General features: G+C 61.2%; 2 protein-coding genes across 6 annotated transcripts in view; one reads left to right on the top strand and one right to left on the bottom strand.

The window, feature by feature from the left end:
- Positions 1-281: 281 nt before the first annotated feature.
- MTHFR (methylenetetrahydrofolate reductase) lies at positions 282-13,557 on the bottom strand. 4 transcript variants are annotated; one of them, XM_026011926.2, is made up of 12 exons: positions 13,340-13,557; positions 11,111-11,356; positions 9,134-9,372; positions 8,280-8,390; positions 5,639-5,832; positions 4,696-4,946; positions 4,287-4,421; positions 3,894-4,074; positions 3,454-3,636; positions 2,412-2,513; positions 1,481-1,600; positions 282-1,224 (listed from the first exon to the last, which is right to left on the bottom strand). In XM_026011926.2, the coding sequence occupies exons 1-12, from the start codon at positions 13,540-13,542 to the stop codon at positions 1,009-1,011; spliced, it is 2,181 nt and encodes a 726-aa protein (XP_025867711.2). In that variant the 5' UTR covers positions 13,543-13,557; the 3' UTR covers positions 282-1,008. The 4 variants fall into 4 exon arrangements, with proteins under 4 accessions (XP_025867711.2, XP_072607282.1, XP_025867712.1 ...); XM_072751181.1 differs by having other exon boundaries at positions 11,111-11,353; positions 13,340-13,551; XM_026011927.2 differs by lacking the exon at positions 13,340-13,557 and adding an exon at positions 12,706-12,986.
- Positions 13,507-13,855, top strand: part of CLCN6 (chloride voltage-gated channel 6) — a 35,441-nt gene continuing 35,092 nt past the window's right edge. Inside the window, exon 1 of one of the 2 annotated variants that reach the window (XM_026011929.2) lies at positions 13,507-13,784. In XM_026011929.2, coding sequence (XP_025867714.1) covers positions 13,698-13,784 — 87 coding nt within the window. In that variant the 5' untranslated portion in view covers positions 13,507-13,697. The remainder of the gene's footprint in view (positions 13,785-13,855) is intronic. The other variant, XR_003236986.2, reaches the window with a different exon arrangement.

Below are 13,855 nucleotides of genomic sequence, written 5' to 3'. Positions count from 1 at the left end.
ACACCCACGGCTGCACCTGCCTCTTCTGCCATCAGGCTGCTCCTTGGACAGCTACCCACCCCCACCCCCCCACCTGCTGAGCTAGCGGAGAGCAGCAGGCAGGGACCCAGACCAGCTTCTATGCATCTACCGGTCCCTGTCCCTGGGCAGGGGGGCTCGAGGGCTGACTCCCAGGGAGCAGTGCCGGGCAGAGCGTCAGGAACAGGGTGAGCAGAGGGGAGGACTCGGCTGGTACTAAGAGGTCCCACCTGATAAGAAAAAAATAAGCCCGAAGAAAGAAGTTCTGCTCAGAGGAGTCTTATCTTGGCCCTGACAGGAACAGGCAGGGAATCCGTCCGTGGCCGGGGGCGTGGGGCGTGGGGGGGCAGGGAAGGTATAAAGGCTCAGATGCCTTCATCCTGTACGGGGCGCCTTCCCTCCTGAGCCACCGGAATACAGAAACTGTTCTTTCGAAGAGCAGCATGGTAGGAAGGTGAAAGCCCAGCTGGCTCTCGGGCAGGTGGGGGCGGGGATTTCTCGCACCGACGGGCTTCAGCCGAGGCCTGTGCAAGCAGGTGGGCGGGCAGCGCTCTGCCCCTCCAGTCATGGGCAGAAGAGCCGGTGGCCCCCGCCTCAGAGGCCAGCGGGCGGCCCTTGGGGACGGCATCACCAGCAGCCCCAGGCCAGCATCTCCCTGGGGCTGCTCTGGTTCAAGGGCCCAGTGGGCAACAGCCCGGCCTCTCCCCCTCGCGGAGGACGCTGTTCTACCCGCGTGGTCCTCGCCAGCAGGGAGAGGCTCCTCACCGAAGAGCACAGGTCTGGGCGGAGCAAGGACACCAGGCTCCCGTGTGGGGCCGACTCCGGTCCGGCCCGAGCCCGGAAGCCTCACACGGTCTAGCTGCCGTCACATGAGGAGTGGAGGCCAGGGCTTGGGAGAAATGGAGGGGAGGGGTCCCCCAGAAAACCAGGACTGGGGAGAAGGAGGGCAGGACACAGGTGGCCTCGAGCCAAGGACACCGGGGTGCGGGCTCATAGAGCCTCTGCCTCTCGCTCTGGTGAGGGCCCCTTGAGAAGTTCAAACGTGTCTTCCACCACTTGCCACAGGCAGTTGTCCAGCGGAAACTCATTGTCCACCAGGTTGACCAGGAAGTAGTTGTCGTGGATGTACTGGATGATCATGCGGGACGGGGACTCCTCCTCATACAGCTTGCCCCACTGCTCGATCCACAGGGCGAAGGCTTCATCCTGCACACGCCCACAGACACGCAGGCAAGGTGAACGGGGCTGCCCTTGGGGCAGGGCTCCATGCTCAGCGCCCCAGGGCCTCCCCGCTGCTCAGCAGGCCATTTCCAGGAATAGAACCAGGCGAGCTGCCAAGCTGCCAAGCCGCCTCCCATCCTCCACCGCAGGAATCCACCGGGAGTCCAGTCAGGGCCCAGACAGGAAGGCGGAGCCACTGGCCCCGGGGGTGTGGCCCCGACGACACCTTCCCGCCCCTTACCTTCCAGAACATGAAGCTGATGGGGTCTACCACAGTAGGCTGGATGATCTCCCGCCCCGGGAAGATGCCCCAAGTGACGGCATTGGGCTGCAGCTCAGGCGCATTGGTGATGTTTTCACCCTGAGGGCAGGAGGGGGTCAGAGCACACCTGGCCGCTGCCACTGCAGCCCCCTCACTGCCTGGACCAGCTCACCCCCTTCAGCTGCCCTCCTCGCTCTACAGCTCCGTGAAAGGCCGGGGGCTGCCCATTTCCTTCCTCCCCCATGTGTCCCAAGCTCCACATCCCCCACGCCTGCTGGCTCCTGCTGGCTGCCCTCGGGTCTGCCCAGCCAGGCCTCTCTCTGCCACTCGGGCTGCCGCAGGGCCTCTGATTCCAGTCCTCCCTGGAGCTCTTACCCCACTGCCATCCACCGCCTAGGACAACACGGAGCCTAGTCACCACTGCTGGGAAAGGCTCCCTCTCGCCTTCAGGGGAAAACCCAGACGCCCAGCAGGACAGTCAATCCCAAGTCAGCCTTCCTCTGAACCCACTCGGCATGTCCCCCCACAGGCCGTGCAGACAATGCGTTCACACACCCCTGCTCTTTCCCTGTGACACCCTCTGTCCTCAAAGATTCCAGCCACAGGGGACCCCTTAAGTCTTCCCTGGCCTCCCAGGTTAGACATCCCGTCCCTGGGTCCCCAGCATCCTCTAATGAGCCTTACTGTTAAGAGTGCAACTGGATTGGTAATTACCCCCTGACCGGGCCCCCTCACTACACTGGGGGCTCTGAGCCAGGGCAGGGGCCTGGCTCTGGGTACATGTACCCATTTCCACCACGCTGGCCAGGGCCAGGTGCTCAGCGCTCGCTGAGGGGAGCAGGACACGCGGTGCCTGCGGCCTGGGACCCTGGGCCACGGAGCGCCGCCTAAGCCCCGGGAGCCGGCCTACCTTCACGTCCACGATGTGGTAATTAACCCGGAGCTCATACTTCTTCAGCACCTGCAGAAGCGCCCCCACCGTCTCACGGGAAGTGAAGAACTCCAAGTAGGCCTGTGGGACAAGGACAGGCACCGCCCCATCAACCCCAGTCCCTGCATGCCCGGACCCTAGACCCTTGCCCTCCGACTGTCCCGGGGAGGTGCCCCGCAGACAAGCATGGCAGGACTCGACACACTGGGACTGGTGTGGCCACGTGGATAGAATCAGGAGCTCAGAGCGGGCGAATACAAGCAGAGGGGAGGGGAGCAGCTATGTGAGGTTTGTCTGGACAGGCCTGAGGGACACCTGTGCCACTCTTCCAACCAGGGAAGGCTCCTGGGAGAAGCCCCTTTGGAAGCCGGACGGGAGGCCCCATTTGGTAAGTGGAGACCTGGGAAAGAGGCCTGACACATCCCATCCTCCCCACTCACTGGAGGGCAACACGGACACCAAGGGCTTCTCGGGGCACCCACTGCCTGTCAGGGAGTAGGCTGCGTTAATAAACTGCAGGGGGAGCGCACTGATCCCCATCTCACAGATGTGGAAACTAAGTTCAGAGAGGCTGAGCAACTTGGCTGTGCTGAAGGTAAACAGCAGAGCTGGTCCTCAAACCCAGGCCTTTCAAACTCAAGCCCACAGGCTGCGATTCTAGAATGTAATCTTAACTCTAGCAGCCCCAGGAGAAAGGTGCCAACTCAGGACACCAGTAACGGCTCCAGTAGGTGAACGCTTCCTGCGTTCCTCCCACCTGCTCCCATGTGCTCTGTCATGTTTTGGCCCCAGAACATGACGTGACCTAAACTCATTTTACAGAAGAGCCAGTTGAAGCTCAGAGCGGGCAAGCGACCTGCATCCCCAGGGCTGCCGGACTCAAAGTGTGGGCTCCTGGCCACTCTGATCCTCTGCCCCTTAGAATGAAGAGACCCCAGGGAGGAAGGCTTCTCTGTCCCCATCTCTAGGGAACCCCTGGGTGCCGGTGGAGGTGGGGCAGCCCTGTGTGTCCCTACCGCACCTTCTGGAAGACATAGCCCCCGCTGGGGCCCCAGCCCACGATGGGGTCAGAGGATGGTTTCCCGTTGATGTTGGGCTGGGAGTTGATGGTGAGGATGCCCTGCCGGTTCACTCGCAGCAGCTCCTCCTTCATCAGGCTGGTCTCGGCCGCCAAGGGCTCGTCATTCCAGGGCAGGCAAGTCACCTGGGAGAGAGGACAGGCTGAAGCTGCGATCACACAGGGCACCCTAGGCTCCTCCCTCTTGAGGGCTCTGCCTACGACTATGTCAGCCCTTCTAGGCGCCCTAGGTGGGATCTTCCCAGCTCACCCTTCCCTCTGTCACATTCAAGCAGAAAGAGGGGAGGCCTGAGTGAGCAGGAGCACTGAGAGCCACGGCCCTGAGGTCGGGCCCACAGGGAGAAAGCGTAGGGGAGTATAACCGAGGAGCCCACATCACTCACCTTGTAGCCCTGCTGGTTGGGCTCTCCAGAGAGGTAGCGGGCAAAGACTTCAAAGACACTTTCTTCACTGGTCAGCTCCTCCCCCCACATCTTCAGTAGCTCCTCCCTCGGGGACTTGCTCTTCAGGTAGAAGAGGTAGTAGTCCTTCAGCTCCCCGAAGGCTGGAGAGGAGGAATTGCCCCTGGCAGAGGACGTGCCCAGAGGGCAAGGCACACTCCTGACCTGGGGCTCCCGACAGAGGGACGGTCGCACCCACCCACTTAGGGGACATTCCTGTGAATCCTATCCCAGGCTGCTCCCAAAAAAGCACATAAATAAGCAGGCAAACTCCCTCCGTCTCCACCCCAAGCAACAGAATACCCTTGCAACAGGCTGCCACCAGCAGGTGCTCACCAGCGGCCATTGGGGAACTCATCCCACTCTTGAGTACGGTAGATGTAACTCTTTGGTCTGGAGGCCCAGAAAATGGGGCGTACATCTTCCTCCCGGCGCTTGGGGTGGGCGCTGACAGCCCAGGGTAGGGGACGCCTGGGTGAGAATGGAGACAGGATGAGTAAGGGGTTAGCTAGAGGAAGCAGGAGTGGGGACACCACTCAGCCTGAGTTCTCTGATTAGACTCTGCATGGAGTTCCCACTGAGACAGAACGCAAGTGTACTGCTAGCCACGGCAGACATCTGTCTGTACCACCGTGGTGGCCAGCACTGCTAGGGCGTGCTGGTTCTATGACCTCTTTTTGACTTCTCCGCCCATCTCACTTTCCTCTGTGCCTCCCGGGCCCAAATCCAGGACCACTGGCCTTACCTGGGGTCCTCGATCCACATGCCCAGGCGCTTCAGCACCTCTGTGGTGGCCATCTCGCGGTTGAGGGTGTAGAAGTGGAGGCCTGGCACCAAGCCACTGGTCAGAAGCTCCTGGCACAGGCTCACAGCCTGCTCAATGCCATAGTTACGGATGGCGGCATCATTGTCTTTGATTGGCTCGATCACATCTTTGATCTGCTGCGGTACCTCCAGCTTGGACAGTTTCACGAGCTGCCGAAGGGAGTGGTAGCCCTGTACGAGACACGGGGGGCTGTGGGGTGCCACCTCCCAGCCCATCTCTCCCCTGAAATACTTACCGCCCTTTCCATCCCCACCACGCCTCCAGGCCAACTGCAGTCTCACAGAGTGACTTGGGAAAGTCAGTCTAGATTGCAGGAGGACCCTCGCCTTGTCCTGCTGCTTCCCCTCCACAGAGTACAGCAGCTGCCACAGCATTCCTGCCCTTCCGCCCCTCGGTGTGTTTACTGATAACCTGGTGAGCATCAAGGCCAGTGGTTCCCAAGGTGCACTGATCGTCAGCACCAACTGTAAAACCTAAGAAGTGATGTGTAAGCTCCCAGGCCTCACCTCAGACCTATTAAATCAGAACCTCTAGACAGGGGAATCTGGAAATCTAACTTTCAAAAAGGTTTTTCAAACAATTTTGATAACAGTTAAGTTTAGGAAACATGGATTTAACCAAGATTTAAAATGAGAGCCATAATCCCTTTTAGTGACAGTTGTCAGCAAGCCCCCCAACACACACTGCTGCTGTTTGGGGGGGTGGACTAAAGGTGACCAAAATGGGGTGGCACGTTTGCAAGGACTAGAGCATCTGTCTGAAGGGAAACCTCCTGAGCATCAGAGATTGGCACTTCGCCTCAGGGCCCTGGCCTGTGCTGGGACGGGGGCGAGGGGGTCCACGGCCCTCCTGGGACCCTCACCTGAATAGGAAAGATTCCGGGGAGGATGGGGCAGGTAATGCCTATCTCGCTGCAAGCCTTAACAAAGTGGAAGAATGTGTCAGCCTCAAAGAAAAGCTGGGTGATGATGAAGTCGGCTCCTGCGGATACCTTCTCCTTCAAGTACTTCAGGTCGGCCTCAAAGCTCCCTGCGTCGGGGTGGCCTTTGGGGTAACCTGCCGGCAGGGATGACAGTAGGGAGAGGCTGGCTCCCACGTGCTCAAGTGAGTGACGAAGAGACCAGAAAGCTGGGGGCCAAGAGTTCTCTGCCTCGGGGGTTCTGGACTTGGCCCTTGTAATACCGCAGCACGGGCAGGCCGAGGCAGTGAGTGGCTGAGCTCACAACGATGTGCTTCTCACTCTGGACACGACCTTTGGTGAGAGGTGGCTTAGGGCCACCCGCGCAAGAGCTGGGGGCGGGGGGTGGCACCAAACTCCCCACGCTGTTCTGCCTCAGGTCCCTGGCAAGCAGCCGGGGCAGATCAGGCCTGGTCACTCTGTGGCCACAGAAAAGAGAAAATGCTGCCCTCAGCGTGGGTCGGGCGGCATCTGGGGTCCTGGGCTGGAGTCTGGGCCCTGGATTCAAAACCAGGCTTTTAATTTAACACGAAAATTACTCAGGGAGCCAAGAGACTCAGTTGGAAACCTCATTACCCAGGGGAGACCTGAAGATAGTGGGGATGTTTCACCCGAGGGGAGAGTGGAGCGAACACCGGAACTACTTCCAAAAGCTCAGAGGTCTCGCGGAGGGGAAAGGGATTGACCTTCATCAGCTTCCTTCTTAGTCACAGTCTGTGTTGCTTCTGATGACAGAGGCAGGATCGGTCCCGGGGAGCTGCCTAACACTGGAAGCAGCGGCCCCACCAAGTACCAAGCTCCCGGAGTGTGCGGCACTGGCTGCGGGGTGAGCACGTGCCGGGGAGGCTGAGGACGGGCTCCAGATCTGCCTGGGAGGCAGGACTACGTGTCGCCTCGGCTCCTAACCAGCGCCGTGAACCCCGGGGCCGCCTGCTTCCCCGAGCGCCTGAACTCACGGGCAGCCGCGCTTGCAAAGGACGACAGCGGGCCCTCGGGAAGCTTCGGGGGCTCGCCGGCTGCCTGGGCCTGCGCCCTGGGCAGGACCCTGAGCGGGGCTGCTGGGAGGCCAAGCTGCTTGGCTGTGATAAGGCACTTCTGTTCTGAAGAAACCCCAAGTCATCAAAAATGAATATAAAAACTCTTGTCCCAAGGGGCAGAGGGGAGGAAGGACTGAGCACCACAATTTCACTTCCAATAACGAGGCTATTTTTCCAGCAGGAGTTTCCAACACAAGGAGGCTTTAACAGCCCAAACCGCGGCTGTAAGTCCTCAACGTCACCAAACAAATGTAGCATTTGCTTATAGAGTTTGCTCCGTTACTGTATTTTCTGTCTCAGCCAACGTGCTGTCTCTCCACCCCAATCGCCCTGCTTGTCTGTTTTATGACAGGCCAAGCCCCAGGTCCCCCAGCAGCTGCAAGCTCACGGCTTGGCCAGTCTCCACGCACGACCACCTAGTGCCTACTGCACCTGCGCACGTTCCCCGGTTAACTGACCAAATGGTGGCCCGTGCAAGCAGCGAACACCTGAACAGGTGGAAATGCTGGCTCTGTTCCTAATGCCTCATCGGGGCCTCCCAGACGCCCCTGAACACCCCCGTTGACTGTGATGGCCAGGTACGTGGGGGCTGGGACTAAGTTCAACGCCACCACCACCAACTCCCTTCCAGGAGGCCGCGGTGCATTCAGGTCACCTTGACATGCTACTCCAGAGCGCAGCCGTGTTTGTCTTGATATAAAAATGATGTGACTTTCCCTAAAAAATCTTGAGAAAAACTGTCACACCAAGATGATGTGTCAAATTAATCCCCGGACTTCCTGCGTCCCTGGCATGTGCTGGTCTGAGGCCCAAGCTTGGTTTGAGCAGCTGAGGCCGATCCCAGCGAGTGGAGGTAAGAGGGAAGGCCACCCACGCCTTCTAGCAGGTGAACCTGGCCTCTCGGTGGTGGCCCGTGGCACTGGAGCTGAGCCGGCCCAAGGCTCCCTCCGGAGAAGCTGCAACTGACACTGAGACCTGCCAACCATCTGGACCAGGGGCCGGAAGCGGGCGTGCCCACCCAGGGCAGGCGGCCGGTCAGGTGGAGGGAAAAGCAGATCGGGTGTGCTGGACGCCTGGAGCACGCGTGCAGTGGACGCAGAGCTGAGGGCCTACATGGCTCCAGACAGAAGAGGGAGGCCTGCCTTTTAGACTGCTGCCCGGCCCAGTGCCATTTCCTGATAGGGGCTCGGAAATCCCCTGGTCCCACATCTGCCATTGTAACAAATACCCCTTTTGTGTTTAAAAAAGAAGAATCGGACTGGGAAGCAGGCTGGGAGCCCAAGAAGGCAGAGGGACAGAAACGTAAGGGGTGACGGCAGCCGAGCCGGGAGCAGATGACCCACGGGAACAAGGGCGCTGTATGATGCGCCTCTGAGGCTCCCTCCCTGGCAGGTGCCCTGGGTTACCGGGGCCTGAACTGAACGCTGGTGGGGGCCTCCTGTGCCTCTCCGGGTGTGTCCCGCCTTCCCTTCCCTGTCCCCACGCATGGGGAAGGCCCGGCCACTCACCTGCCACACAGATGTCAAAGTAGTCCCCAAACTCGCTTCGGATGTGCCTCACCAAGTCTGCGGCATAGCTGAAGCCTCCTTCCTCCTCTTCCCACTGGTCACCCACGGGGTCTGCGGGGGTGGTAGAGGTCACGGTCCCTGGGTCTCACCCGCGTTCCAGCTGCCCTTCTTCCTCCTTGTCCTTACCCCACACCCGGTGCCCTGGGCTCCTCAGAGACGAGGCCCTGAGCTTCTCCAAGCATGTGCCTCCTCCTCCCAGCACGGCACTTGGCAAGGGGTGGCCGGGCAGCGGTGGCCGTCCTGTCACACACTTACTGAGCCCCACGGGCAACGAGCTGCCGGTATAACCAGGGGACAGCTGTTCTTCAGTTAGCCGGAGCATCTGAGATCCCTGCCCTACCCAGATCTGGGTGTGTCGCACACCCGCACCCTCCCACCCTCCCGGGAGTCCTTGCAGGAAGCATGAGGCCACAGAATCCCACCCATCCACATCCTCTTCCCACACTCGCGTGCCTGATGATGGCAGGTGCCAGAGGCTGCAGAAGCTGCCTCAGCCCTGGGATCAGCGCCAGAACCATGCTCTTTGACTGGACCCAGAGCTGGATACAGCCAGCAATCGATGAGGCCGTGTGGAGCCACCAGGCACCGGCTGCACTCCTGATGGAACTCCTCCTCGAGGCCTGGAGGTCGAGCAGTGGCTCCTGTGGGGTCCCTGCGGCACCCACTACCCACAATGCCCACTGACACTACTGCCAGGGAGAGGACCCTGAGCGTGCTCGGTGTGGGACCCTTCCAGGGGCAGAAGAGGCCTTCGAGGGAGTGAGGTCCCAGGGAGTAGAGTGCTTGCTCCACACCTCCCCTCAGCGCCAAGATGTTCTTCAGGCCCAGCCGCTTGGCCTTGTGCAGATAGCCTGTGATCTGCTCCCGGCTCTGACAGCAGCAGGTCATGTGCAGGATGGTCTCCAGGCCACAGTAGTTCACGGCGGTGCTGGCAATCATCATGGAGGACGTCTCCTTGTCTGAGCCAGGGTCCCCTGCCGGGTGCCAGGTCACATCTATGAAGAGGGGGCCACCTGCGCCCATCCGATCAAACCTGCGGGTAATTTCTTTCTGAAGAAAGGCTCCTGAGAGCACACGGCCCTTCACCACCTTCCCATGGGCCTGGGGAGTTAGGGAAACCTCACGCGCAGGTTGTAGTCAGATGACCTACGTTCACGTCCTGGCTTTGCTACTTATTAGCTGCGCGCTCTCGGGTAAGTCACTTAATGCGTCTGAGCCTGTTTCCTCATTTCAAACATGTGCCAGAGAACAGTACTTACTTTATAATAATAACTCCAAAAATACTATGATAGATGGCTCCACATCTCTTAGAGCAGCGCTTGGTACACACTCAGTGTGAGCTGCTGTTACGATGATTTTTTTAAAGATTTTGAGAGGGATCCCTGGGTGGCGCAGCGGTTTGGCGCCTGCCTTTCGCCCAGGGCGTGATCCTGGAGACCCGGGATCGAATCCCATATCAGGCTCCCGGTGCATGGAGCCTGCTTCTCCCTCCGCCTGTGTCTCTGCCTCTCTCTCTCTCTGTGACAAAAAACATTTAAAAATAAATAAATAAATAAAGATTTTGAGAGAGTGAGCGAGAGATTGGGGGGGGGGGGCGGAGGGAGGAGAAGCAGACTCGCCACTGAGCAGGGAGCCTGATGTGGGGCTCGATCCCAGGACCTCAGGATCATGACCTCAGCTGAAGTCAGATGCTTAACGGACTGAGCCCCCGGCCCCCCCCCACGCTGACGATGACAATGACGATGATGATCATCGCAGAGATACCTGATGTCAACAATGCAACCCTTTTGTGAGAGCAGCACTGCAGCCTTTCCAAAGTGCTTGCAGTTTGTTATCTTAGGTGATAAGATATTTTGATGGTCAAAGGTACAGGGAATTCTCAGAGTGGCAAGCAGAGGCTCGCCCTAGGAAGAGGAAAAAGGAGGGTCAGCAGACACGGTTCTTTCCAGCCACCCCCCCCCACCCCCGGGGGTTGTGGTGCAGCAGCCAGCAATCTCACAGAACACGGCCACAGCTCCGGAACGAGACGCAAGAGCCCCAGGTGCGCACACGTGCCTGTCTGCCTGTCTGACCAGCTATAACAGGGCATTTAAACACCCTCCTGCCTTTCAACTTCAAAACCTTCAGGGTGACACACGAAAGATGCAAATGATAAAATGCATAAACTTAGGAAAGATAAAAAAAGGAACCAAGGGGCGCCTGGGTGGCTCAGTCAGTGAAGCGTCGACTTTTGGCTCAGGTCCTGGGATCGAGCCCCACATCAGGCTCCCTGCTCAGTAGAGAGTCTGCTTCTCCCTCTGCACCCCCACGTGTTCTGTCATTCATTCTCTCAAATAAATCTTAAAAAAAAAAGCGGGGGGTGGGGGAACCACAACACATAATGTGCTAACAAAATTCATTCGGCATTTTTAGATTTTGAGAGGCGTAAGTCAAATTCCTAAACTCGCTGAAAATGTGAAAATGTTCTCCAAGCTGCTGCTTTATGACTTCCTAAACCGTGTTCCTGTCCACCCCAAGTTCCGCCACAGAATGCAGCCTGAGAGAATCAACACTTTTAACCCGTTGAAGAGTGTGTCTAAAAACTCCAGATGCTCGCAGGGACTTTAACCCACAGCGGAGAAGCTGCAGCTCTAATGATCTACCCTGCTCTTTTCCACCCTCTCTGGCTGCCTTTTCCTCCCAGGTCAAAGGGTGGCTCTGCAGGAGAGCGGCCAATTTGCCTCCCCCGGGCCCCCTCATTCCGAGCCTGCTCCCTCACTACACCGACTCACCTTGAGATGAGGTTGACCGCTCCCTCAGCAGTCCGAGGAGGAAAGAACTCCAAGGAGAACCACCTGTCACCGGATTCCATCCTCCGCCTCATCTTCTCCCTGAGTCTTTCGTGGCGCTCAGGGTCCAGCCCCGGCGTGGAACATCTCGAACTATCCTTGGAGCTCTCGCTGCCGCTGCTGCTGCCCTCCGAGCGGGGAGTGGGACCGCCGTCCCCTCGGGGCTCCTTCACCATGGCCGGGCTCCTGCTGCACAGAGCGGGGGCAGGAGCGTCAGAGGACCGGCAGCCAAGTCCCGGGGGGCAGGGTCAAGTGAGAGATGCGGCATTTCCACGCAGGAAGAGGGCGAGGGCCGGCGGGGGTCGGGTGGCAGTGCCCCAGCCCAGGGGCTCCACCTACCACAGCTGTGCCTGTCTACGCCGCCTCACTCGAGGCTTTGCCCTCCACCGCTTCCTGGCTCCAAATCAACCAGCCCCCACCCGGCGCAGAAACATGCTCCTTCGGGCCCTGGCATCTCAGCCACAGCTACCTGATGGAGGGTGGCACTGAGAACCCGACCCTGCCGGCCTCCAGAGTCCACAGTCCTAGGCGGGAGCTGCGGACTCTGGCTGGGAGAACCCGGGGTGTTGGCTGGTCCATCTCTGCCAGCAAGGTCCCCGAGTGGGTGGGTTAGAAACGAGAGGAAACTTCCCCAGCGGGTGTGTTCATCTGGGCGGAGGGAGCAGTGACTCGGGAAGAGCCCAGAGCTAGGGCTGGGGCCCTGCGCAAGGGGGCGGGGGCAAGGCTGCCCGGCCAGAGGGAGGGCTGAGGCTCCAGTTGCAGAAGCCGGATGGAAGGAGGGGGCGTTGACAGGGGACGGCAGGGCTCGGTGGGTAGGAGGCCAGCAGACGCTGGGGTCACCGGATTCCTTCCAAAGAAGGCAGAGCTCGGCCTTGGCCCAGCCCGCACATCTCCTGTTACTCGGAGCAGCCTGCGCACAGGATGGAAGGAGCGTGGGCATGACAAAGCAGCCACGTCTCTCCCGAGTTCATGCGACTCCAAAATAGACCCTGTCGTGGGTTAGAACGCGACACTGGCTGGCTTCCGGGAGTAACCAGATTCAAATTCGGTAAGGGCACGAATTCACGTCCTCCTCGGAACAAAAGCCGGCCCGTCCGCGCCTGCCTTCCAGGCTGTTTCCCTCAGGCCACGCAGGTCGCTCACAGTAACCCCCGAGACCGCAGGGCCCCCACGCCCTAGGCCCCCGGCGTGGCAGAGGGCACGCCCACGGCGTGGCCGGCCAGTCAGTGGGGGAAAATAAGACAAATACTTAAAAGCACACTTTTACAAGGGTGCAAACACGCTTCTTTCGTAGTGAAAAATCCATCGCGTGGGGACATGGGGCATCAGAGGGGCCACCAGGCCCAGTTCACTCCAACCGCCGCGGCTGAGTGGGTGTCCCCACCGCGCCTGGGGTCCTCCACTCCCGAGACCTAGATGACCTTGATGACCTTCCCGCTGCTCCGCTGGCCCGAAACCCACGTAAGACACAAGTGCACACAACACAGACTTGTACGTCCAGAGTCGAGGGGCCAGGACCAGGGCGATGACACCCGTACCAGTGGTCTCCTCCCCAGGGATGCCCGTTTCGATCCCGGGCTCGGAGTGCAGCTTCTCCGCAGGGCTGTCGGTGAGGACGGGCAGGGCACGGGCGGCCCGGCCGGGTCCTCCCTGGGAGCGGGGCTGGCCCACCGTCCGCTGGACAGAGGACAGAGCCCGCAGCCGGGAGGGAGCGCGGCCGCCCGCGGTGCACCTGCTCCTCCGCGCCCCGCCACCTGCGTCGCCGTGGGGCTCCAGGTCTCGCGTCCTCCGGCGCCCCGAGGTCCCCGGGCCCAGCGGCCGCACTGCGCTCTCAGGCAGCCCTCGCCATCCCGACCGCGGCTTGGGCCCCGCAGCCCCGCGGACACCTGCGCGCAGCCCGGCGCACACCTGCGCGGCGGGGCCACGGGGTCGAGGTGGGGGTGCAGACGGGGCCCAGGGCCGCCTCCTCCCCGGGGCCCCCCGCTTCCAGGCCGGGGGCTGACCCGAGGGGCCCTTCAGGGCTGAAGCCCCCGGGGCTCGCACCTGCCCCCCCGCCCCCCCCCAGGGGTGATGAGCCCATCCCCTGCGGGGCGAACCGCGCTGCAGGGGGGCGGCCCCCACCTCCCGGACGTCCCCCCCTCCCTGGCGACCCCACGCCTCGCCCGCACTCACCCTCCCGACGCGGGGGGCTCAGCGCGCGCGCCCGAGCGGCGGCCAGACCTGCGGGGGGCGGGGCGCGGCGCAGGTGTCAGGTGGCCGGGGTGGGGGCGGGGCCAGACGGCGGGCGGAAACGCTCCGCGCGGGCGACCGGAAGCTCCCGCCCCAACATGGCGGCGCCCAGAGGCCTCGTTGGAAGCGGCCCCCTCCACCGTCATGTGACGCGGGCCCTCGCCCCACCCGCCCGCAGCCACTCCCTGTCTCCGTCCCCAGCTCGGGGGCACCACGTGACGCGGCCGGGGCCAGTCACGTGAGGCGCGCGTCTGGTGGGAGGGGGCGGCGGAGGGCTCCGGGGCGGCAGTAAAGGAGGGAGATGGCGGGGTGCAGGGGCGCCCTGTGCTGCTGCTGCAGGTGGTGCTGCTGCTGCGGCGAGCGTGAGACCCGCACCCCCGAGGAGCTGGTGAGCAGCGGGCGGAGCCGAGCTGGGAGCTGGGAGCTGGGAGCTGGGCGGGGGGCGGTTGCCGCGGCGGC

This window comes from Vulpes vulpes, chromosome 2 (assembly GCF_048418805.1).
Source record: "Vulpes vulpes isolate BD-2025 chromosome 2, VulVul3, whole genome shotgun sequence".
In the NCBI taxonomy this organism is placed as follows: domain Eukaryota; kingdom Metazoa; phylum Chordata; class Mammalia; order Carnivora; family Canidae; genus Vulpes; species Vulpes vulpes.
The sequence above is the reverse complement of the archived record's forward strand: the minus strand, read 5'-3'. Positions and strand labels throughout refer to the sequence as shown.

Coding starts and splice junctions, on each gene's coding strand:
- MTHFR (XM_026011926.2), bottom strand. CDS start 13,542: ATGACGGTGGAGGGGGCCGCTTCCAACGAGGCCTCTGGGCGCCGCCAT. Junction 4,422..4,695: donor ATGTGGATCGAGGACCCCAG/GTAAGGCCAGTG, acceptor ATTCTCACCCAG/GCGTCCCCTACCCTGGGCTG. Junction 3,637..3,893: donor CCAACCAGCAGGGCTACAAG/GTGAGTGATGTG, acceptor CCTCTCTCCCAG/GTGACTTGCCTGCCCTGGAA.